At 41.3% G+C, this 27,275-nt stretch overlaps 1 protein-coding gene across 2 annotated transcripts in view; it reads right to left on the bottom strand.

Moving 5' to 3' along the window:
- The window catches only part of LOC137326962 (syntaxin-binding protein 5-like), a 398,728-nt gene that overhangs the window by 299,423 nt on the left and 72,030 nt on the right, over positions 1–27,275 (bottom strand). For both annotated transcript variants that reach the window (XM_067992335.1, XM_067992336.1), the window contains exon 4: positions 4,698–4,779. In XM_067992335.1, the coding sequence (XP_067848436.1) occupies positions 4,698–4,779 (82 nt within the window). The remainder of the gene's footprint in view (positions 1–4,697; positions 4,780–27,275) is intronic.

The following is a 27,275-nucleotide window of genomic DNA, read 5'->3' as shown; positions in this document are numbered from 1 at the left end:
GGAAACACACTGAGGATCCTTCAAAATTGCACTCCTGCCAAAATGTCTACTCAATCAAGTATTTCAAGTACTTTAACTATCTGTTAACTATGCAAATGATCATCCCGCCGGCTTTAATTGCCGGTGGGACTCCCGCATTCAGGAGGCACGTGCGCACCTGAACGCGTCACTGGGGAACCCGGAAGTCAGCAGGTTGGAGCAGGCTCCGAATCCGCTCCGGATTTTAGCGATTTTCAGAGCCCACCCCCCCCCCCCACCTCCGCACCCGCTCCATCATCCGAAAATCGGCCCCCTAAAGTACGTCATTGGCTGTAAAGCACTTTGGGACGTCCTGAGGTCATGAAAGGCACTATATTAATGCAAGTCTTTCTTTCTTTCTTTATGTGGAAAAGGGAGCAAGACCAGTAAGGAAAAGTACTGAGCACAGAAGCAAAAACATTATTGGTATTTCTTCCATCTTATGAGATCGCATTGCTCATTTGCAAAAATGCACTTTTACAAGCAGTTTACTAAAAGAAAATGCAGTTTATAATCTACACAAGATTCTAGATTTATTACTGTGCAACTAATGCACTATTTAAGATAGCATTGTTTGCAGTGATTAATATAAAAATGAGTTTTAAAACAAAAAAACTTGGGCTTCATAATACTCAAACAATTCCTGCACCTCCCCACACCCCAAAAAAATTGTAATGGACCACTTAAGTGTATATCTATTAAATGTACATATAGGTCAAATACACTATTTCAGAATCATTATTCTTTTACTATGCTCAACATTAAATATCTAGTTAAATGTACACAGGTTTAAAGCACATGCCATTTAAGTGTCCAGAATGTCATTTCATCTACCCATTGTCTCATTCATATTTCACACCCTTTAATGCAAAGTAATTAGAAATCACCTGCCGATGTACCTACCTGGGGTGTCGATTAGCCTGAACAGTAAGCCCAATCATCATACTTCTGGACAATTGCTTGAGAAGTGGGTGCTGACATTGCCCAACTGTTTTAAGTGTAGCCCATATCAAATTCAAGAGTATACAAAGTAATACAAATTTTACTACCTCTTAAAACTCTAAGATTAACTTATTAAAAATGTTTCTTCAAGTTAAGGACTAAATCTTATTAAGCTAAGTAATCCAATCCACGTGACTAATACAGCTTTGTCTTTTTTCATCTGCTGACAATAATGTCGCTGCTTCAATAGAATGCTAATTTCTTAAATAAAGAGGAAGATAAGAAAACAACGTCCATTGATATTGTGACTTTAACGCAAAAACGTTCCAAGGTCTTTCACTTGGAAGACAATGTACAACTAGCTTTTGTAAAGCACCAAGACAATCAAGTCAGTTACGTTAATTTAGGACAACACTAAGTTCACTTTTGAGAAGTCAGTTTCTCTATCTCCTGGAGTTCAAAAAGTTCAAAGTTTAATGTGCTTCTGAAGCTGTTTACTCTGTATTCAATAATGGCACTCTGCTCACTGGCACTTTAACCATTTAGAACTCTAATATTAAACAGAAATATCTTGAACTCTAATGAAAATATAAACGCTGTTACAATTAAGGGACTGCTACATATTGGGTGCTGGACACATAGCGCAAGGTCAGCTAATGTACATAGTTACATGGTTCTGCCACCTCGTTGCACATGATGTGGTGGTGCGGTACTGAGGTTGCAAGGGCAGGTTATTAGGCGCCAGCAGCTGTTAAAGGGCTGCAGACTGCTTTAAAGTGGTGACTTTTTAAAACAAAAATCACAGTGCGAAGAATGATGTAGTTCGCAGATCGGGGATTGAAGGCCGTGCAACAAGAGTTCCGGTAATAGAGGGTGCTCCTTTGTGGAGGAGAGGTAAATTTTTTTTAACTGAGCCTCCCTTGAAGCATCCATTTTGTGAGTTGAAATGCTCAAAGTAATTCCAGGTTGTACTGCTATGCGCAGTGCACATCAAGCACAAGGTAGGCCTAAGGCTTTCACACATCATAATACGGGGCTCTGCCACTTAATATCAACCTCCTGCACTGAAAATATGGGTCTACTGCATCTGATGCACAGTAGTGATTCGGGTACCTCCGATCTTATTATCGGCCCTTAACAATACTAAATATTCCCATTTAAAATTAGTGCTCAAAATATCAAATTAGCTGGTGAGCGGAGTGTGTTTTATTGAATGTACAGTAACCAGCAGCTGTTACATTCAATGAAACATGCTCTACTTAAGCATTTTGAACTCACTACTGAAGGAAAGAACAATAAATAAAGCAGACATATTAGTCTTCTTGGTCCCCTACTGTCCATCCTGTCAGGAACGTTTAATCTTTGGGATGAATCTTTCTTTATTCTGAAGGAGTGATCCCATGGTGGAGGCTAGGCATTCTGCCTGCCAAACTGTTGCTTTTAGACCAGTCCATGGATATACTCAGAAGGTCTGCAGGCGCTTCATAAAATTCTCACGTCACATCTACCTGGTCCCCAAATAACCCTTTTACCACAGAAAGACAGTGCCATCCTGCTTTTCTAGTAGATGCTCTGAAATATGCAGCACTAACAATGGATGATAGAACCTCAAGCGGTAATGTCAAATTTACTGGTTCTTGATTGTAGCTTAGCTTTGACCCCAACTGAGAAACAATACATGTAGAGTAGAAAGAACAAGAGCTTGCATTTCTAAAGCATCTTTCACATCATCAGCATATGCCAAAACACTTCATCGCCAAAGAATTACTTCTGAAGTGTAGTCACCTATATAGTGGGCGGTGCACTTGTGCGTGTGCTTCCTGGGAGCTTGGTAGGTGGTTAGTGCCTGAAAAATGGGCGCTGCGTGGCCACATTTCTAGGCCAATGTCTTCAGGGGTTAAAGGAGAAAATTGGGGGAGGGAAAGAGGAAGAAAAAAGCATTCATAATGTGAAATTTGAGAGATTTTTATGCAAAAAATATATAGAAGAACCAGAAAACGTGATTATAAAGTAATGTGGCCACAAATTCCCTAAGTGAAAAAATATCTTCATACAGATTTAATGACTTGTGGAGTAGATTTCTATCCAGTGCAGTGGGTAATTGACCAATTGAAACTTTCAAAAGGAAATAAAAATTAATTGTTTATTCAACAAATAGTTAGAGAGGTATGATTTTGGGGTTAAAAAAGACAGAAAAAAATGGAACAGAGCCTAGACGACGTAACAAGTTGGATGGGCTGAATGTAATGCTTTAACATCGATATGAAAAAACAAAGTGCTTTAATAATTTTTCTGCCCCCTAATCAGCACAAAATACGCTGGACAATTCATAATAACCATAATAGTCGCAACACCTTCCAAAGTAATTCTAAAACGATCCCTATATTTATTTTAAGAACAAGGGCTTTTACTGCTGATTGATGCCTATTCTCCCAACCAATTAGTTCACTTGTTTGTATTAATTGTTTACATTAATGAGCCATCTGCCACAAAATTATATTGGCTGCTACAATTCTTAATACCATTAAAATTGGCTATTGTGACCACATTTGCCAAAACATGAGCATTTGATGCAACAGCAAAATCTGGAATATGAATGATTTGGAAATATTTACCTTCACCATGGTTTGCTGAGCTTTAAAAATAATTAATACTAGTTCCATCATTTTTCAATTGCTGTTTATATAAAGGCTGCTTGAGTAGAGACAGCACTGTCTTTACAATAGGATAATCCCAAATTAAAAGTAATGGGATTTTCCTAAAACAACTGTGCTAAGTATCAGTGTTTTTAATTAGGCTTTAGGCGGACCACTTCACACTGCAGTGACTCATGCCAATCACAGAGCTATACGATTAATGATGGTCACTCTGAGGACTTTGAAATGTAGATTGCTCTGGTTTAAAAAGGCTTTGTGAAGATGAAGGCCATTGAGGAGAACAGATGGAAAAAATGCACGGAGAGGGGGGAAGCTAAAGATGGGTAAGAAAACAATGACAGAAAAAAATGCATATTGTATTGTATTGTATGGGTGGGTGGAGAAGATTGACTGTAAATTTAATAACAGTGCATTTTGCTGAGATAAGTGAATAACCTTTACCACCCCCACCAAACAAAAATCCTAAACTTATAGCAAGCTAATCTTTTACATAGGTCTACTGAACTACTCAAACTTAGAGAAGTATAAATTTTGCAACTGAACTTTTACATAAACTGAAAGCTTTCTGTAATTTTGTCCTTTTTTAGGACTTACTTGAAGTGGCCTTTTAATAAAAGATTCAATTATGATTTGTTGCTTTTGGAAATTACAATACATGACTACTGCAGGCATGCAGAGTGGAAATTCCTACTCTAGTTATGCTGGATTCTTGAAGTGGAAAATTATTTTGAAGCTGCTATTTTTGGCCAGAAGTGACATTAGGCATATAATATGTCTACACTAATGGTTGGGTTTATTATAATACAATTTGCACCAAGCAAATGTTCCTGACATCCAGCGTTGCTATGGGTAGCAGAAGGGAAAGAGTTTAAAAATGAAAGGATGTGGAAAGCCCATGCAGTCGATCACAGGCTGTACCAGCATTATGACCAATCAGAGCATCCAGGCTATGATCTCTGCATACTGTCATCTAAGTTACTCAGCATCTCTTAATTGTATACTTTTGCATAGCAATGATTCTCTGTATTTATTAGAAATCAGGTATACTATGAGTATGGCAATTGAGTATTCTTAGCTTACCTCATTGATCAGGAACTGAAGTTGCAGCACAGCTGCCCCACTATCATGTTGGCAGTAGCAGTCAACGCCAGGACGACCTAGTCTGATAGAATATGAGTCAAGGAATCTGCTATTAACCGTGCACACAAAAAGCATTCAGCAAATAAAACAGAAAGCTTTAAAGCAATGTTTATTTGAACCAGTTAATCACTTAAGTTTATGTTGGGAAAAAGAATTGAAATTTCTTCCAATTATAGCTTGTACTGTTAGATAAATTTTCAGTTGATTCAGAACTCCTTCATTCAATTCTAACCAAGTTCCTAAATCTAATTTAGGATAAGTGCCAAAGTAGATGTCAAACACACTCATGAATTCTGCATAAGAGCTTATATATAGAGTGTGGTTTAAAGAGATGCAGGTTTTTCACCTCTTGGAGCTTGGTTCAAGCCTAGCCCAGACTAATAGGGTGAACTGTTGATTGTAAAGATCCAACTTAAAATAGATTTGTGTAATCTGAATCCACAACGTAAAATTATCAATCTTGCCCGCAGAGGCCAAAGTATGTCACATTGGTGCAATCACAACCAGAATGCTTGGTTGAGGCTCAGACGCCTTGCTGGCGCAGAGAACAAGTTGTATCCTGCATCTAACTGTCCTTGCTGTTGGCACTGAGTGACTGAACTGGGAAGTTATCCACTAATATCCTTCACCTTAATGAGCAGAAAAAAGGTATAAAAGTTGCCATATGTTTCATACAAAGAACATCTCCTGCATTAAATATATGGTTATAATATGTGCATGATTTTTGTTGATGGAAATAGCAATATTTAGTTATTATATTTATCATAATATATACAGAATTCTACAAAACTGGATCATCAAAGAATTCTATTTGTGTTTGCAGTATGCTCCTTAAAAATTATAACCTTGTTGCACTGTTTGTTGAAAAAATGTCACCAGGCTATAGTGTTAAGTTCGTAACCACTTATATTTCCATTTCTCATTCTCATAGTGAACGAATGGCTCTTTAAATTCATTATTGTGGGAATGATGTTTATTGTTTCAATCTTGTTCTAGGCAAGGCAGGCTATGGTGATGTCACCTCTTAGTTCCTTCACAGTATAAATATGATCTGGAACCTCCAAATCATGCTTTTCCTCAATTTTGGTTTTGTTAACAGAGGACGTGTGGTAGGAAGGAGAGCAAAGGGTCAAGCAGGACACCAAGTTTTTGGACTTTATGACATAAATATAGCCACAGTTTTTGGTGACTGTCTGTCATAATGGCATTATAGATTTGAATTTCCTGTTATACATTATGCCATGTAATTTAGTACATAATTACTAAATACATAATCATATGTTTATTAGCTTGATGCTTTTGAAAAGGTTTCTAAAACCATTATACTTAACCACTTAATTATATTTAAATCCTTGCATAATTCCTTATTATATCACGTGCTCTCATGAAAATGTCTTAAACTGAGTCATTCATGAGAAAAAGTATTATTGTAAAATCTTATTTACAACACTTCTTCTACAAAACATTGGTGTTTGCAGATAGAAGCATTTGCTCATCTCAATGTGTATGGTGGGGAATTAACTGGCCACAGTGGTCAGTTGCGTACAAGCATGCATTACTCAGGTTTATAACATCTTTAGATATACAGATCCATATGAAATTTCATAGAACTTGGTAACAGTTCTGTGGCACAATATAATGGCAGGTTATGCATGTTGTCTATGACCATTACAGTTTCCTGTTCTATTTCTAACTCCATTACAGCAAAATCATGTCAGAAATGCATGTAGGTGGCATTTACATCAGATCTAAAACTTTAGCAATTATACAGCTACAATGTCACATCTAATGTAAGATGCTTCACATTCTGAATGTGAGGAAATATGACCTTTTAAACAAATCTTGATGGGATATTTAACAAAGCATCAGTGATGCTTGGATACTCATCCTGTCACATTTGAACTGCGGCTGCAGCACAAAATGACTTTAACCAACCTTGGCAGTTAAAGCAGATTGAGTATGATTGTCTTCATTTTGCCAATTTAGAAATAAGGATTACAGCACAAGGTTTTTGTTTCCAAAATATTAAAGGACATTTATTTAATATATTCAAATTGTGTATTTATAATTGCAGATTATAAAAGCTTTGAAGTTCTTTTTACACACACACTTAACCCTTTAATTGTCTAAGGAAACCTCATGAATTTCCTGTGTCCTGCTCCTCCGTAGCTTCCACTGTTTTAACTGTAAAAATGATTTACTTTGGAGTCCAATACTGTACATAGTACTCTAACTGACATCTTATTAAGATTTTATTTGGACTCATCATTATCTCCATTAGCTTTTGTTTAACACCCTTATCAACCTAAGGTGCTGCCTTTAATACCTGTGAACCTGTGCTCTTCCACAGCACTGAGTCTACTTCCATTTAGAGTTTAATTACTGTTGCTCTTTTTAATGACCAAAATATCACACATACTGACATTGAATTCCATCTGCCATTTTTAAGCTCATTTCCCCACCTTATCAGTAACACTTTGCAGCTTCCTTTGGTCTTCCAATGAATTAGCTATACTGCCTATTTGTGTATCATTTTCAAATTTCAGTAACATTTCCTCTAGGCCTATATCCAAATCATTGTTATACACAGTAAACAGAAGTGCCCCCAGAACTGAACAATGTGTGATGCCACTATCCACTTCCAAACACTCTAAAATTAAAAAAAAACTGCTCTTAACTCCTACTCTCTGTTTCCTCCCATGTAAATGAATTTTAATCCAGTTTTCAATCCACCCCCTCAATCCAGAGTTTCCTGTGTCTTGTTCCCCCACCCCCCTCCATGGCTTCACTGCTTTTATTGTAAAAAAAAAGTAACTTAATTTTTCATTCCTCAAGCTTTCTTGCTCCCTCACCCCAAAAGCCTATTTAGGTTTATAAAGTACAATTTTTCTTTTCAAAATATAACTTTTCTGCCCTCTATGGCATCCATTGCTGGCCCACTTGCAGGCCTCCTGTCAGCCTGTAGCTGTTTATTGGGATCACGATTGTGTGAGTAATAGCATTCAATTTTAATTTCCTAGCCCTCTAGCTTTTGAGGGGAATTTATTACATAACCTAAAACAGTAATCATCTGGTCCTCTGGGGGATTTAGTTAAAAAGTTTATCATTCTTTTATAATTTTAACTCTTCTCTCCCTTCACCTTTTTCCTATTCCCCATTCCTTACACTCCCCTTCCTCCCTCACCTCCTGTCCTTCCACTCTTCATCCTCTTCCCTTCCCCTTGAATCCCTCTCTCCTCCCTTTCCCTCAACCCACTCCCCTGCCAACTTCATTCTCCCCTTTCTCCACCCTCTTCTGTTTCCATCTTTCTCCCCTCCCCCTGTTGTACACCTCCTACCCCCATACCATTCCCGTTTTCCTCCTTCCCAACTCTCTTCCCTCATTCCTAATACATGGAAGTTACAACATAGAAGCAGCCCATTCAGTCCGTGTCAGCATTTACCATTTATTGGAGCAAATAGTCCTAATCACATTTACCTGCTCTGTTCCCATTTCCCTTTATCCACCTGTCCAATTTAATCTTGAATGTTGATATAGTTACTGTCTAAACCACTAACCCTGGTAATGAATCCCACAGAGGAGGTTTTTTTAAAATTCGTTCATGGGATCTGGGCGTCGCTAGCGAGGCCAGCATTTATTGCCCATCCCTAATTGCCCTTGAGAAGGTGGTAGTGAGCTGCCGCCTTGAACAGCTGCAGTCCGTGTGGTGAAGGTTCTCCCACAGTGCTGTTAGGAAGGGAGTTCCAGCATTTTGACCCAGCGACGATGAAGGAACAGCAATATATTTCCAAGTCGGGATGGTGTGTGACTTGGAGGGGAACGTGCAGGTGGTGGTGTGCCCATGTGCCTGCTGCTCTTGTCCTTCTAGGTGGTAGAGGTCGCGGGTTTGGGAGGTGCTGTCTAAGAAGCTTTGGCTAGTTGCTGCAGTGCATCCTGTGGATGGTACACACTGCAGCCACTGTGCACCGGTGGTGAAGGGAGTGAATGTTTAGGGTGGTGGATGGGGTGCCAATCAAGCGAGCTGCTTTGTCCTGGATGGTGTCGAACTTCTTGAGTGTTGTTGGAGCTGCACTCATCCAGGCAAGTGGAGAGTATTCCATCACAGTCCTGACTTGTGCCTTGTAGATGGTGGAAAGGCTTTGGGGAGCCAGGAGGTAAGTCACTTGCCACAGAATACCCACAGCCTCTGACCCGCTCTTGTAGCCACAGTATTTATATGGCTGGTCCAGTTAAGTTTGTGGTCAATGGTGACCCCCAGGATGTTGATGGTGGGGGATTCGACGATGGTAATGCTGTTGAATGTCAAAGGGAGGTGGTTAGACTCTCTTGTTGGAGATGGTCATTGCCTGGCACGAATGTTTCTTGCCACTTATCAGCCCAAGCCTGGATGTTGTCCAGGTCTTGCTGCATGCGGGCATGGACTGCTTCATTATGAGGGGTTGCAAATGGAACTGAACACTGTGCAATCATCAGCAAACATCCCCATTTCTGACCTTATGATGGAGGGAAGGTCATTGATGAAGCAGCTGAAGATGGCTGGGCCTAGGACACTGCCCTGAGGAACTCCTGCAGCAATGTCTCTTGCTCTCTGTTCTAAATTTTTTAGAAAATGTACAATTTCATCTTGTATCTGTACCCATTGTTCTTGACTCCTGAACTACTGGAAGCAGTCTTTCCCATCCTTTCATAACTTTATACACTTCTATCATATCATTCCATAATCTGCATTGTTCCGATAAAGAAGACACCAATTTTTCAAGACTTAGAATCGTAGAATGGTTATGGCACAGAAGGAGGCCATTCGACCTTCGAGCTCGCGCCGGCTCTATGCAAGAGCAATCCAACTAGACCCACTTCCCCACTCTTTCCCCGTAGCCCTGCAAATTTTCCTCCTTCTGGTACCTATCTGATTTCTTTTTGAAAGACACAATTGACCCTGCTTCCACCACCCTTTCAGGCAGTGCATTCCAGATCCTAACCACTCGCTGCGTAAAAAAGTTTCTCCTCATGTCTCCTTTGCTTCTTTTGCCAGTCACCTTAAACCTGTGTCCTCTGGTTCACGACCCTTCCACCAATGGGAAAAGTTTTTCTTTATTTACTTTTGTCTAGGCCCTTCAATAGTTTGAACACCTCTATCAAATCTTCTCTGCTCTAAGGAGAGCAATCCCAGCTTTTCCAGTCAATCCACGTCACTGAGGTCTCATCCTTGGAACCATTCTAGTAAATCTTTTCTGCACCCTCTCTAAGGCCTTCACATTCTTCCGAAAGTGCAGTGCCCTGAATTGGACACAATACTCCAATTGAGACCGAACCAGTATTTTATAAAGGTTCAACATAATAGCCTTGCTTTTGTACTCTATGCCTCTACTTCTAAAGCCCAGGATCCCATATGCTTTCTTAACTGCTTTCTCAACCTGTCCTGCCATCTTCAATGACCTGTGTACATATACCCCCAGGTCTCTCTGCTCCTGCACCCGTTTAGACTTCGTATTTGTATTTTCTCATACCAGGCAGCATCCTAGTGACTTTGTGTTGTACCTTCTCAAAGCCTCAATATCCTTAATATCCTTCCTATAGTTTGGAGTCCAATACTGCACATAATACTCTAACTGACATCTTAAGATTTTACATATGGACTCACCATTATCTCCGTTAGCTTTTTTAAAACTCCCTTATCAACTTAAGGAGCTGCCTTTAATGTCCTGTAAACATGTACTCGTAAAGCCCTGTGCTCTTCCACAGCACTGAGCCTACTTCCGTTCATAGTATAATTACTGTTGCTCTTTTTAATAACCAAAATGTACCACTTCACACATACTGACAGTAAATTCCATCTGCCACTTTTAAGCCCATTTCCCCCATCTTATCAGTATCTCTTTGTAGCTTCCTTTGGTCTTCTAATGAATTAGCTACACTGCCTATATGTGTATCATTTTCAAATTTCAACATCACTCCCTCCAGGCCTATTTCCAATCCATTGATATACACATTTGAAGTGGCCCCAGAACTGAACACTGTGGGACATCACTGCCCACTTCCAATCACTCTAAAATAAAGAAAAAACCTGCTCTTAACTCCTCTCTGTTTCCTCCCTTGTAAATGAATTTTAATCCGGTTTGCTATCCAGCCCCTTAATCTTCTCATAATCTGCTGTATGGTCGCTTGTCAAAAGCTTTCCTACAGTCCATGTACACTACATCTGTTGTATTTCCCCATCCACCATGTCTGCTACCTCCTCAAAGTATTCTGAGGTTGGTCAAGCATGGTCATCCCTTTTAAAATCTATGCTGGCTACTTCTAACTATTTCCTCTTTATCCAGCTGTATTGTAATTTCATCCTTAATTAGAGATTCATAATTTTCCCTACTGCAGATGTTAAACCAACTGACCTGTAATTACCTGGATTAGCTCTGTATCCCTTTGTAAAAATTTGCGCTACATTGGTCACTCTCCAGTCCTGTGGCACACATCCAACCTCACTAGAGCTTTGAAATATAATTTCTAGGGCCATGACAATTTCCTACCTCATCTCCCTTAGGATCCTGGGATGTATCCCATCGGACATTGGCACTTTGGTTTCCTTTAGCCTAACTAATGTGTCTAAAATTTTCCTTTTATCAATCATAATATTGCTCATCTCACTCTCACCCACTTCAGGATTCACCTTCTCTCTGATATCCTTCTCTTTTGGTAAAGACCAATGCAAAGTACTTATTAAATACCTCTACCATTTTTTGATCATCATCTACCAATGGACAATCCTCTCCTCAGGAATCCCACCTTTCTTCTAACAATTCTTTTTATTGATATACTTGTAAAATACAGTACTGTTTTGATTTTTTTTGACATTTTCCCTCATAATTCCTCTTGGCTTTCCATAACTTAGTAAAATTGAAGTCAATGGGAATCAGGGGGAAAACTCTCCAGTGGCTGGAGTCATACCTAGCACAAAGGGAGATGGTAGTGGTTGTTGGAGGCCAATCATCTCAGCCCCAAGACATTGCTGCAGGAGCTCCTCAGGGCAGTGTCCTAGGCCAAGCCATCTTCAGCTGCTTCATCAATGACCTTCCTTCCATCATAAGGTCAGAAATGGGGATGTTTGCTGATGATTGCACAGTGTTCAGTTCCATTCGCAACCCCTCAGATAATGAAGCAGTCCGTGCCTGCATGCAGCAAGACCTGGACAACATCCAGGCTTGGGCTCATAAGTGGTAAGTAACATTCGTGCCAGGCAATGACCAGATAGACACAAGGAAATTTGATATCATAGCTATTACTGAAACATGGCTTAAAGGGCAGGAATGGCAGCTCAACATTCCTGGTTGCAAGATTTTCAGACGAGATGGAGGGGGATTAAAAGAGTGGGGGGGGGGGGGGGGGTTGCAATATTGGTTAAAGAAACAATTACAGCTGTGAAGAGCGATGATATGTAAGAAGGATCATCAAATGAGGCCATATGGGTTGAACTGCAAAACAAAAGGGGCAATCACACTGCTGGGAGTGTACTATAGACCCCCCAAACAGTCAGAGGGAGATAGAAGAGCAAATAAGTAGGCATATTTCAGAGACGTGCAAAAACAATAGGGTAGTAATAGTAGGGGATTTCAACTAATTAACTGGGATAGAATCAGTGTAAAAGGTATGGAGGGCACAGAATTCTTCAAATGCATTCAGGAGAACTTTTTTAGCCAGTACGTTGCAAGCCCAACAAGAGGTTCTGGACTCGGTTTTAGGGAATGAAGCTGGGCAGGTGGAAGGGTAATCAGCAGGAGGGCATTTTGGTGGTAGTGATCATAATTCAGTTAGATTTAGCATAGTTGTGGAAAAGGACAAAGATAGACCAGGAGTAAAAGTTCTCCATTGGGGAAAGGCCAATTTTACTAAGCTGAGATGTGATTTAGCAAAAGTGGACTGGAAACAGCTGCTTGAAAGTTGAGCAGTGGGAGGCATTCAAGGAGGAGATAGTGAGGGTTCAGAGCAAATATGTTCCCACAAAGAAAAAGGGTGGGACTCCCAAATCTAGAGTCCCCTGGATGTCAAGGAGCATACAGGGTAGGATAAGGCAAAAAAAGAGAAGCTTATGACAAATACTGAGAGCTCAATACTGCAGAAAGCCTAGAGGAGTATAGAAAGTGCAGGGGTGAAATTAAAATGGAAATTAGGAAAGCAAAGAGGGCATGAAAAAATATTGGCAAGGAAAACCCAAAGATGTTTTACAAATACATAAAGAGCAAGAGAATAACTAAGGAAAGAGTAGGGCCTATTAGAGACCAAAAAGGTAACCTGTGTGGAGGCGGAAGACGTGGGTATGGTTCTTAATGAATACACTGCGTCTGTCTTCACAAAAGAGGGGGACGATGCAGGCATTGTAGTTAAGGAGGAGGAGTGTGAAATATTGGATGGCATGAACTTAGTGAACTACATGTGCAAAGACTGCTCTGGAGACCAAAGTATACATTGAAGTTTCCTTCAAAAAGGGGGAACAGCAAAACACAAGCACCTGATCATGGAATTTATCTAATTCATGAAATATCTGACCCCAAAACATCAGTTTACTTGTTGACATGAAGACCCATGAGTAGGGTCTCCCTCCTTGCTAGACCTCTCCAATGACATGAATTATAGGCAGTATCTCTCAGACTCCACTGCAAACAGCTAGAGCAGTGCTTTCAAACTGGCCAACTAAGAAAACCACCCAAAAGGCTGAGAACATAAATTTCTCAGACTGAAGTAGGGCTCCCCAGGATTAGATTGGTTTGAAGGCACAGAACTATTGCTTACTATGTGAGTCACTCTGGGATGCTCCCTGTAACTGACATCACTGAAATGGCCTAGCAGGGTAGGAAGTCCTACAAAGGTAAGAGCACTTACAAAGCCATGTGCATGATATTCTGTAAATTTTATATTATGTTCTCTTTATAAATGATGATTTAGTTTTAACTTCAATCAACAAGTCATCTAAATCTGATATGATGTTTAAATACATCAAATATTGTCTATAATTGAATGCTGTTACAATAAACTATTCAACCTAAAGTTATAGCACTAGCCCAGTGTGCAACAGAAAGTCTTGCACTTATATACTAACTGATCTCATCTCTTGGAACAATCTCATACATAACAAAATACTTATGGAATCTTGCTGTGCGAAATGCCTACAGCACCTGTTATGTAGGCCATAACAGCAGCCATTTCGCATAGCAAGACTGCACAAACACCAATGAGATGAATGACTGACTTTTTTTGCTGGTGTTGGTTCACAATATCATAGTAGGTGCAGCACAGGAGGAAGCCATTTGGCCTATCATGCCTGTGCCAGCACTTTGAAAGAGCTATCCAATTAGTCCCAATCCCCTGCTCTTTCCCCATAGCCCTATAATCTTTTTTCCTTCAAGTATTTATCCAATTCCCTTCTGAAAGTTACTATTGAATCTGCTTCCACCACCCTTTCAGGCAGTGCATTCCAGACTATTACAACTCGCTGCATAAACAAAAAATGTTTCCTCATGTCGCCTCTGGCTCTTTTGCCAATCACCTTAAATCTCTGGTTACGGATCTGCCACTGGAAACAGTTTCTCCTTATTTACTCTATCAAATCCATTCATGAATTTGAACACCTCTACCAAATCTCCCCTTAACCTTCTCTGTTCTAAGGAGAACAACCCCAGCTTCTCCAGTCTCCCCACATAACTGAAGTCCATGATCCCTGGTACCATCCTAGTAAATCTTTTCTGCACTCTCTCTAAGGCCTTGACATCTTTCCTAAAGTGTGGTGCTCAGAATTGAACACAATACTTCAGTTTAGGCCTAACCAGTGCTTTATAAGGGTTAAGCATAACTTCCTTGCTTTTGTACTCTGTCTTTATTAATAGAGCCCAGGGTCCCATATGCTTTTTTTAAAAAAAATAGCTCTCTCAACTTGTCCTGTGACCTTCAAAGATTTGTGTATGGGCATCCCCAGGTCTCTCTGTTCCTGCACCCCCTTTAAAATTGTACCATTTAGTTTATATTGCCTCGCCTAGCTCTTCCTACCAAAATGCATCACTTCATACTTCTCTGCGTTAAATTTCATCTGCCATGTATTGACCATTTCACCAGTCTGTCTACGTCCCCCTGAAGTCTGTTACTGACCTCTACATTGTTTACTACATTTCAGAGTTTCATGTCATCTGCAAACTTTGAAATTATGCCCTCTATACCCAAGTCCAGATCATTAATATATATCAGAAAGAGCAGTGGTCGTATTACTGACCCATGGGGACCACCACTGTAGACTTCCCTCCAGTCTGAAAAAACAACCGTTCACCACTATGCTCTGTTTTCTGTCCCTTAGCCAATTTTGTATCCTGCTACCACTGTCCCTTTAATCCCATGGGCTTTAGTTTTCCTAATAAGTCTATTATGTGGTACTTTATCAAATGCCTTTTAAAAGCTTATATACACATTAACCACACTACCTTCTTCAACCCTCTCCGTTACTTCATCAAAGAACTCAATCAAGTTGGTCAAACATGATTTTCCTTTAACAAATCCGCGCTGACTTTTATTTTATTAGCCCATACTTTTCCAAGTGCCAATTTATTTTGTCCTGAATTATTGTCTCTAAAAGTTTCTCCATCAGTGGCATTAGGCTGATCAGCCTGTAATTGCCAGGTTTATCCCTCTCCCCTTTTTTGAACAGGGGTGTAACATTTGCAGTCCTCTGGCACAATCCCCATATCTAAGGAGGATTGGAAGATTGTGGCGAGCCTTTCATGACATCCCAAAGTGCTTTAAAGCCAATGAAGTACTTTTGAAGCGTAGTCACCGTTGTAATGCAGGAAAAGCAGCAGCCAATTTGCAGTAAGGTCCCACAAACAACAATGTGATAATGTCCAGATAATCTGTTTAGTGATGGTGGTTGAGGGATAAATGTTGGCCAGGACACCAGAGAGAACTCCCCTGCTCTTCTTTGAAAGAGCGCAATGGGATCTTTTGCACCCACCCGAGAGGGCATCTTATCCGAAAGATGGCACTTCCGACATTGCAGCTCTCCCTCAGTACTGCACTGGAGTGTCAGCCTAGATTTTGTGCTCAAGTCGCTGGAGTAGGACTTGAACCCGTAACCTTCTGACTCACCAGTGAGAGTGCTACCGCTGAGCTACAGCTGACACCTAATTATTACAAAAATGTATCAACAATGGACTCAAATACTTTCTATGTTCTGCACAGATTTCACAAATAATTTAGTTATTAAGACAGCCCCTATAAACTAAGGGCACAAATTTGCGATGTCCCCCCACCCCCCAAATGTATGCCCTGCAGTATTCTGGTAGGATCTGCTCATTTCTTAACTGATTAGCAAAAAAGCAGAAAAAAATTCAGTAATATAGGTATCCTGGTGAATTCAAGCACAGTCACCAGAACGATTAAACAATAAATTAGTGCAATCAAATTTGATTAATGTGATGTGTCCCTGCCCATTTTTGCCTGATTGGTCACTTGATATTCAGGGTTTTCCAATGTAACAAGGGTCCTACAGTTACCTTGAGGAATATTATGTATGTATCATAAATTTTGTACTACTGTGGATTCTTTAAGACTATTGTTTTGATGATTACCTTTATGTAACCTCATGACCTTTAGAAATTCAACTTGTCAAAACCACAATGTCTAACAGATGCGTGTATAATAATAACTAATATCTATGCTCATCTGTTTCAATTGTATAGCATGATGATGCATTATGGAACAAAATTAACATTTGGAATATAAATGGAAGATTATTGAACGCTTGAACCAGTGTAACATTTGAACCTTTTTGTCTTGAATACTTGCATGGTTTTATTGATAAACCATAATGTCTACAAATTGTCTAGCAAAGGAGACCGATACCTGTATGTTTGATGGAGAAGTGATTTTGAAATCTAGATAGAATGACAAACTGATGTCTGTGCTTAGATGTTAAAAAAAAATGTTTAAGCAATAAAGATAATGTAAAGTTTGAGGAACAAAGAGAAGTTATTGTTAGAGTAAAATGTGGAGCTGTCACATGATAGTGATAGAAGATATAAAAGGTTTGCGACCGAGGCAGCAGGAGCTCCTCGCCTCAACCTACTCAGTCCCCAGGCTGAGGTTATACCTGATCTGTAAGCATTGTGTTTAAATAAATGTATGTTTCTCTATAAGCATGCTTGTTTGGTGTCTTAAATAAGACGCTGATTTAGATTATCGATTCGGACCTTCGTGTCTGGCAGCATCTAAAGAGTTCAGTATAGGTTAGGTAACAATAATCACATAAATTAATTAAAATGTCTTTTTTAAAATCTATCAACTTTGAAAAGTGTTCAACGATTAATGTACAAAAGGGACGAGGTAAAGGCAAATCTGAGAGATAGATGAAAAAGGAACTCTGCCAATGGTTCAGTAGGTGCACTGAACAGTACAGTACCAGGGTGCGCAAACCAGTAGAGTTCCAGGTTAGATCCCTGAACTCTTCTGAGCTAGGTGATTTCCACAACCGATAGCACTAGCCTGCTTACGAATTGACCGCAGAAGGGGAGGGAAAGCAGGAAAGAAAATTCATCTGGAATTTTAAAAAAGAGATGCCGTCTTTCAGATCAGATGTTAAAGCAAGATCCAAGTTGGAGGGTATAGTTAATACTGAGGAGGACTGCAACAAAATACAAGAAGACATTAATAAACTTGCAGAATGGGCGTGTAATTGGCAAATTAATTTCAATATAAATAAGTGTGAGGTGGTACATTTTGGTAGGAATAAGGAGGCCACATACTCCTTGGAAAATAAGAGTCTAAACAAGGTAGAGGAGCAGAGGGATTTAGGGGTACAGATATACAAATCACTGAAAGTGGCGATGCAAGTTAATAAGAACATTAAAAAAAAGTAAATCAAGCACTGGGATTCATTTCTAGAGGGATAAAATTGAAAAGCAGAAGTTATGCTAAACTTGTACAGAACCTTGGTTAGACCACACTTAGGGCTCGATATTAGGAGGGAGGCGGGTTGGAAGCGGTGTGGGGGGGGTCGACTGGGCAACACGACCAGTGAATTCGGGGTGCTCCGCAAGCGATCGCAGCCTAATTGAAGGCACATACCTTGGCTTCAGGGTTTCGCGCTGGAAAGCTGCGCAGCGGGCGGACTGCGCACCCGAATCATAGGCTGTCAGCTGGAGGAGCCCTATTTAAAAGGGCAGTCCTCCACTGACTGATGCTGCAGAAAGGAGCCAAAATTACTGCATGGAGCAGCCCCGGGGGAAGGCTGCTCCCAGGTTTAATGATGCCTCACTCCAGGTCCTACGGGATGGGGTGAGGAAGGGGAGGACAGAGATCTTCTCCCTGGCGGGCGGGAGAAAGTGGCCTGCCTCTGCCACCACGAAGGCCTTGCTCGAGGTGGCAGAGGAGGTCACCTGCACCACCAACACATCACACACCTGCATACTGTGCAGGAGGCGCTTCAATGACCTAAGTAGGTCAGCCGAAGTGAGTACACTTACTCATTCCCCTACACTCCGTCTGCCACATCACCGCCCCCACCCCACATCTCCTTCTGCACTGCCAACACTACTGTCACATCACCCCTCACACCCACTCAAAGCTCATCATCTTACCTGCACTTACTCACCTCGCCAGTACACCTCCCACCACTACCACTCAACCCAATCCTCATACAATCTCATGGGTCTGTCTCATACTCACCCTCTCATGCATCTCTTTCACGGTCAGCCTCACCCAACCAGCCACTACCTGTGCTGCAGGCACAGGGCATGCATCACATGTGTATTAGGAAGCGTAAGGCAGATGTGTCGTGAGCATGAAGGGGATGCACAAGGGTGTTTGAGGGTTTGTCATGGTTTTTACTTATATTTAATTTCTGAGCAACTCACATTACATATTATATTGTCATCACTACTGCCACGTCTTTTCAACTCTTGTCTGGTTTGTGCAATAATGCCCTTTCCTGAGGATCACAATGAAGACCCACACCTGATGTCACCCATTGTGTCACTGCAGAGTGGGTGTAGGTGTATTTGCAGGGCTCTTTTGTGCAGACGGCTGAGAAGTCAGCGATATCCCCAGTGGCACCCTGGAAGGATGCGGAGAAGTTGTTGAGGGCAGTGGTGACTTTGACAGCGACAGGTAAGAAGATGGTGCTCGGGCCAGCCGGGAGCAGCTCGGCATGAAGGAGACTGCAGATGTCCACAACTACATGTCTAGTGACTCTGAGCCTCCGTGTGCACTGCTGCTCAGAGATCCAGGAAGCTGAGCCTCTGTCTGTAAACCCTGTGGCAACGGTAGCGCCTTCTGCGGCGCATCTCTCTCTGCGGTTGCCCTCCCTCCTGCTGTGCAGGTGGATGTGTCACAGCACTGTGTTGTGGAGCTCCACGTGTCAGAGGCCGGTGATGCTGTTCGTCCTCTGAGGAGGTCATGACTGCAGCTATGGCGGCCCCCATCCGGAAGATGTACATTTGAGGGGGGTCCGCAAGGTAGGTAAATGTGTCTGGACACCGGGGTAAGTGTGCAAGTTTGTGAATTTTATTGTTAGGAGGAGGGTGGTGGAGGCCAAACTTTGTCCAGAGTGGCCTCCTGCAATGAGTGTGTCTCCCCCACCACCCACCTGTCAAATGGACCTTTGCAGCTGCCACAGGCTGGTGGCTGCAACACGTCCATTTCAACTGGAAGTGTTTTAAACACGCTCAGTTGAGATGAAAATCCCACCCCTCCTAAAATATCCTACAAATCAGGTCTGCTAACTACCTGAACTATCACATTAATTGCCTTAAGTGGGATCCCACCGGCAGGGGCTGCGTGCGCATCTAAGCGCATCACTGGGGAACCTGGAAGTGGGCGGGATGGAGCCGGGCTCCGGACTCGCCCCGGGAATCCCCGATTTTCTGAGCCCCCCTGCCACGAACCCTCCGGCTTGGACGTCCAAAATCGAGCCCTTAGTGTGGCAACCAGAACTGTTCGCAGTACTCCATGAAAAGGATATAGAGGGACTGGAGAAGGTGCAAAAAAGATTTACTACGATGATACAAAAAATGAGAGGTTATACCTACCAGGAAAGATTGAACAGGCTGGGAGTCTTCTCTCTGGAAAAGAGAAGACTGAGGGATGACCTGACACAGGTCTTTATGAAAGGGTTTGAAAGGGTAGACGTAGAGAAGACGTTTCCACTTGCGAGGGAGACCAGAACTAGGGCCATAAATATAAGATAGTCACTAACAAATCCAATAGGGAATTCAGGAGAAACTTCTTCACCCAGAAAGTGGTAAGAATGTGGAACTCGTTGAGGTGACTAGCATAGATGCATTTAAGGGGAAGCTAGATAAACACATGATAGAGAAGAGAATAGAATAGAAAGATAGGTTGATAGGATTAGATAAAGAAGGGTGGGAGGAGGCTCATATGGAGCATAAACACCGGCTTGGACCGAATGGCCTGCTTCTGCGCTGTACATTCTTTGTGGTTCTTTGGAAAATCCCATCTGAGATCTCAGGTGGATGTAAAATATCCCATCGCACTATCCCCGGTGTCCTGGCCAATATTTATCATGTGATTACCAACATCACATCGTTATCTCATTGCTGTTGAAATCATCATCATACATGATTGATATGCTTTCATTTAGTCACTTCACACTCATTTTCACTTTTTCCATTTGGCAAATTGAAAGCAACAGTAATAAGAATCCACACTGTTCTTCCCAATGCAAGAATAACATAAAACCAACATCTCATCAAATGTACTGAACATATTTTGCATAATACCGTTCTTCAAAAAAAGCAATAGAGAATGAAATATCAAATGCAGCATCAGGTGCAAGCAATCTGCAGAAACTGGCTTTGGCCTGTTTTAGTGAAAATGACCGAAATTGAGCGTTATATTTCTGAAACATCAGTTCAATAACAGCCTTGTCTTAAAATGAAAACATGTTCTGCTCCTGTGACTGCAGCACATTGGAGAAATTATAATAAGAGATCTTGAATCACATAACACAATCAATATGCCCAAATTATGCCAGACTCATAGGCCTCAATATTAACCCCCCCCCCCACCCCCCACAACAGGTGGGAGGTCAGGGGAGGGGTTAAAATGTGAAATCCACGTAACGTGACCTGAACACAGGGACGCCTCCATTTTTATGCAGTGGATAGCGGCACGTCTGAGTATCCAGCCCTGGAGAGGTGGGACACTTATTAACATATTTAAATTGGGCTCCTAAAGTGCAATTAGAACCCCTTTTCGAAATTAATTGGTGCTGCACGGGTTTCCCAGGGGTCGGGAAACTGGGCAGTGAAATGGAGGCGGGAGCTTCAGTCTCCCCATGGTGGCTCTTCTAGCACCCCATGTGGGCCAGAAGGAGCAGGTGTCCTCCCCTCAGGCCCCTCAAGGAAGCCTTTGGTTTCCCCCAGCCCCAAACCCCTGCCTTCTTGATAGCAGGCCTCTTCCCCCAGCCTTCCCGATCGCGGGCCTCTTCCCCCAAGTCATCCCGATCTCAGGCCTCCCTCCGCCCAGCCTTTCCGATCGCGGACCTCATAGCCCTCCTACCTGCCGGCCAGGCTGTCTATTTGGCTGGCTGCTGGGCAGGAGGCAGACCTACAAGACGCAAATGAAGCCCTGCCGTTAAAATCGGCTGGTTCTTCGACCTCACCCGCACCCTCCCTGCCTCCCCATAAATATCGGGCTATTATATCAATATTTGCCCCTGCAAATTCCACATACAATGTACAACCACACCAATATATAAACTTCTGAGAAAGTAAATAAAACTAGAACGAAAACTAAGAGAATCCAATCTATAAAAAAAGAGAAAATCGCAGACAGAGTTTGATTAACCAAAACGTTTAAATAAATGAGCGTAAAAACTAACCAGTATTATTACTGGAGAAGTTTGGAATTGCAGGGGAAGGCGAGCAGGTACGCAAAGAAAATGCATACAAACGAAGAAGAACATTATTAAGCCAAAGTGGAAAACACAGAAATCACTTCTATAAATGTGGTATAAAAACATCCATACTAGTTTATTTATCATTAATCAGACTCAACAACTTTCTCCTTGTTTACCACTTGTTTCATTTTCAAAACTATTCACTATCTCCTTAAGTCCACTGATGTTTTTGCAGACAAAAATAGAGAGAGGGGCCATTGAAGTCCAGCCCTAAATTTGATTTTTGAGGATAAAATTATTTCATAAATTATTCAGAATTCTGAAGAGTTAATTTAAACAGTAAAATTAAATATTCATTTCATATCTCTCTCAAAGATCTTAAAACTAGGTGTCATTTTTATTTTCATTACAAGACTGGTCGATCTTGTGGCATTGCACACAGGTTGCGGGGGGGGGGGGGAGGGAGGGAATTATGACTTTGTACAATGGTATTAAAAGGCTGATGGTGAATCGGCAATGGAAAAGTCAATGGAAAGAAAATTTGGGAGAGAAGTAAAATGGGCTGCCGGTTCACTATCACTGGTTTTACACTATAGCACAAAGTCAAAATTACTCCCTGGGAGTTTAGACCAAATGCAGTCTTCATATGAAACAGGGTTAGAGGATGGGGGAAAACTGGACCAGGTCACTCAGATTGAAATTTAGTCACCATTTTGAAGTCCTCCATTGTGTCTGTATATTTTTTTCCATTATAAATTCTTATGTCCACGATTATGTAAATTGCCCATGCAAACTTGTCACACTGTAATTACACCCTCCTACCAGAGACAAATACAATTATCTCCGATATGGTAATGTATTCCACGCCTGATAATAACACTGGGGTATTAGTTGTTCCCCAGTCCCCCTATGTTGGGGCTTATGATAGAATAAATGGAAAATTATGGGTGGATTTAAAACTGGCTTAGCAATGGAAAGTATAAAGTGAGTGAAAAGCTGTAGCTGTGGACTGTGATTAGTAGAGCTCCACAGGAATCTATTTTTGGTTGTTTGCTGTCCTTGTTCATAAACTAGATGGATAATAGTACTTCTTTCAATTTATATATTAAGGTTTTGAAATGTGTCCATCAGACATCATAATGTGTTAATCACACATGTTAATCTTGGTCAAATATGAAAATTTCTGTGTCACACAAGAATGCGTAAGAAACGGATAGAAACCCAATCACTTCTAATCTGGAAAGAAACTTCCCCATTAACAGAAAATGCAGTGTCAAACCATTTTTTTTTTACAATCATCAATACTGTACACTTCAGTTTACCCAGAGAATTATGCCCAATTTTAAGTCAGCAAGTAAACAATTTGATAAAAAATAAAACCTTTTTTTAAAAAGTCAATGTTTTAAAAATATAATCTACAGAGGATTTAACAGTAAGGCAGTTTTTAGTCTCTTATATTTCCCATCTAACTCACTTGTAAAATTCCCTTGTGTGTAATAGTCTACAAGAAATAGAAATTTCTGTCCTTACAGTCCTTAAGAGTTAATTATATGGAAAAATAAACTTTATGGAAAAAGATGTATATCTAGCTATTCTGGGTGTTGTAAACACTACAATAAACTCATGTGGCATATTCTGACATGACCTTTATTTCATCAAACTGCTGGACTCCAAGCCTCGACTCTTCTGTTTCAGGTAATTTATGGATCGGTGAAGAGGCTACATGCAAATTATCTGTGAACCAATCAAATCAGATATCAAAGTAGCACTTCTGAAATCTCCCTGAAGGCAAGTATATCAGATTAGATCATCATTTGCCCTTGTGTGATTAAATCAGAGGAAGAAATTGTCAACATCACCATTTCAAAGCTTATATCTCTTGTTCAACAAGAGATACAAGCCTTGAAAAGGCACAATTTACAATTTTAGGCTGTGCCTCAGTGTCACAAGCACATGGGTGCTAGCAGTGGGGAGGGCTGGCCTCACCAGAAGTTGCAACGCTAGCCCCTTCCCCCTAATTGTTCTCACACCTGATGCTGGAAGCTCAACCAAAGGCACGATTGTGTGGAGTAGGGGCATGATTTTCAGCAAGGCAGTAACTTTTAAAAGGGCTGTTGCACAAATGGGAAATGTTTATTTCAGGATTTAACAGGATATTCTTATGAAAGCTACAATGCAGCTGAGGGGGAATGTGGGGAAAAGTGCTCCTTTTCAGGAAGAGGCAATAGAGGTCTAAGCAATGGAAGGTATCGTTCTTTGGCGTGGAAGGCCACCTTCCAGTGGAAAGAGAGGTGCAAAATACATGGATGGAGGTAACAGAGTGAAAGGAGTCTCACAGGTCCACAAGCTTAAATTAAAAAAGTGAGGAAAAAGTTTAGTGGAAGTTTATGAAATCAGGAGGAATATCAAAGGAAGTATACATACCTCTGCATACTTAATTAATATTGGGAGTTAGCAAACAGGGTAGAACCAAAATTGTGAGTTGCAGCACCCTCAGGGAGATGCTATGCAAAACATCCAAACAAGCTTTTCTCTTTTCTACACAATTCCAGAAAAGATGCAACACACAAATAGCTTGCAATATAACACCTAAATATTGAAAGGTGTGGTCTGAAGCTCCACTGCCACCAAAAGCACGATGAATGCTGCAGTGAATTGCACTCACAGTATGTGCAATGGTCACAATGCTATCTGGTTGCTCGTCCAATTTCTAATATCTGGATGTCTTGTATATGCTTTCAGGAAAAGGTTGGTCACAACTGCTGCGAGAAAATGGACACAAGCAGTGAACCACCACAGACGTACATGCCTAAGGGTGCTGCAACTCACCACATAAGGGTATGGCCCTCAGATTATTTGGTTCCGAGTCTGTGGAAGGAGTAGAGGAAAGAGTTCAGAAGCGTGCTGCCCTACCCTATTATCCTACCTTTCTTTCTCTCACTGTTACCATTGCTCACTCTTACTCACTAACAGAGGCAAATATTGAACAATGGCACATAATATATCAGCATCATAACTCTGTTACAGGGTATTCAGTCCTGAAACCGTAGTGGAACATCTTCCCTTTCTCCTCCAATACACTCTTCCAAAACTAATATGGAAGCTTCTGGTGGCAACCAGGAACAGTGCAATACAATATGTGACATGGGGAAGGTGGGACCTGTACAAGCGGGACAGGTTACACCAGAGTAGGACCGGGACCGATGTCCTCGCGGGGGTGTTTGCTAGTGCTGTTGGGGAAGGTTTAAACTAGAATGGCAGGGGAATGGGAACCTAAGCAGGGAGAGAGAGGAGGGGGAAACAAAGATAGAAAGGGAAGAAGCAATAGTGGACGGCAGAGAAAATAAGGGCGAAAAACAAATGGGGCCATAGTGTAAAATAAAGCTAAGATGACTAGCAATCTTAAAGACAAGTCTAAAGGCATTGTGTCTAAATGCACAGAGCATTCGCAATAAGGTAGATGAATTAACAGCGCAGATAGATATTAACGGTTATGATATAGTTGCGATTACGGAGACATGGCTGCAGGGTGACCAAGGATGGGAACTGAACATCCAGGGGTATTCAATATTTAGGAAGGACAGGCAAAAAGGGAAAGGAGGTGGGGTAGCGTTGTTAGTAAAGGAGGATATCAATGCAATAGTGAGGAAGGATATTGGCTCGGAAAATCACGATGTGGAATCTGTATGGGTGGAGCTAAGAAACACCAAGGGGCAGAAAACGTTGGTGGGGATTGTCTATAGGCCCCCAAACAGTAGTGGAGATGTAGGGGAGGGCATTAAACAGGAAATTAGAGACTCATGCAAGAAGGGTACAACTATAATCATGGGTGACTTTAATTTACATATAGATTGGTCAAACCAAATTAGCAATAATACTGTGGGGGAGGAACTCCTGGAGTGTGTACGTGATGGTTTTCTAGACCAATACGTAGAGGAACCAACTAGAGAACAGGCGATCCTAGACTGGGTGGTATGCAATGAGAAAGGATTAATTAACAATCTTGTTGTGTGGGGTCCCTTAGGGAACAGCGACCATAACATGATAGAATTCCTCATTAAGATGGAGAGTGAAGTAGTTGAATCCGAAACTAGGGTCCTGAATCTAAATAAAGGAAATTATGAAAGTATGAGGTGCGAGTTGGCTATGATAGATTGGGGAACTTTACGAAAAGGGATGACTGTGGATGGGCAATGGCTAATATTTAAAGAACGTGTGCAGGAATTGCAACAATTACTCATTCCTGTCTGGTGCAAAAATAAAACAGGGAAGGTGGCTCAACTGTGGCTTACAAAAGAAATTAGGGATAGTATTACATCCAAGGAGGAGACATATAAAATTGCCAGAAAAAGCAGCAAGCCTGAGGATTGGGAGCAGTTCAGAATTCAGCAAAGGAGGACAAAGATTGATTAAGAGGGGAAAAAGAGAGTATGAGAGTAAACGAGCAGGGAACATAAAAACTGACCGTAAAAGCTTCTATAAATGTCAAGAGAAAAAGATTAGTGAAGACAAATGTAGGTCCCTTACAGTCAGTAATGGGGAACAAAGAAATGGCAGAACAATTAAACACATACTTTGGTTCTGTCTTCACAAAGGAGGACACAAATAACCTCCCACAAATGTTAGGGAACCAAGGGTTTCGTGTGAGGGAGGAAGTGAAGGAAACCAGTATTAGTAAAAAAAAAAGTGCTGGGGAAATTAATGGGGCTAAAGACTGACCAATCCTCAGGGCTTAATAATCTACATCCCAGAATACTAAAGGAAGTTGCCCTGGAAATAGTGGATGCATTGGTGATCATCTTCCAAAATTCTATAGACTCGAACAGTTCCTACAGATTGGAGGGTGGCAAATGTAACCCCACTATTTAAAAAAGGAGGGAGAGAAAAAACAGGGAATTACAGACAAGTTAGCCTAACATCAGTAGTGGGGAAAATGCTAGAGTCTATTATAAAAGATGTGATAACAGAACACTTGGAAGGCATTAACGGGATTGGACAAAGTCAGCATGGGTTTATGAAAGGGAAATCATGCTTAACAAATCTACTGGAGTTTTTTGAGGATGTAACTAGTAGAATAGATAGGGGAGAACCAGTGGATGTGGTGTATTTGGATTTTCAGAAGGCTTTTGATAAGGTCCCACAAGAGGTTTGTGTGCAAAATTAAAGCACTTGGGATTGGGGGGGAATATACTGGCTTGGATTAAGAATTGGTTGACAGACAGGAAAGAGAGTAGGAATAAATGGGTCTTTTTCCGGGTGGCAGGCAGTGACGAGTGGGGTACCAGAGGGATCAGTGCTTGGGGCCGCAGCTATTCACAATATATATCAATGATTTGGATGAGGGAACTAAATGTAACATTTCCAAGTTTGCAGACGACACAAAGCTGGGGTGAAATGTGAGCTGTGAGGAAGATGCAAAGAGGCTCCAATGTGATTTAGACAAGTTGGGTGAGTGGGCAAGAACATTGCAGATGCAGTATAACGTGGATAAATGTGAGGTTATCCACTTTGGTTGTAAAAACAGAAAGACAGATTATTATCCGAATAGTGATAGATTGGGAAAAGGGGAGGTGCAATGAGACCTGGGTGTCCTTGTACACCAGTCACTGAAAGCGAGCATTCAGGTGCA

The sequence above is a fragment of the Heptranchias perlo genome, chromosome 11 (genome assembly GCF_035084215.1).
Source record: "Heptranchias perlo isolate sHepPer1 chromosome 11, sHepPer1.hap1, whole genome shotgun sequence".
NCBI lineage: Eukaryota > Metazoa > Chordata > Chondrichthyes > Hexanchiformes > Hexanchidae > Heptranchias > Heptranchias perlo.
Note: the sequence above shows the minus strand (reverse complement) of the source record. Positions and strands in the feature narration are given on the sequence as shown.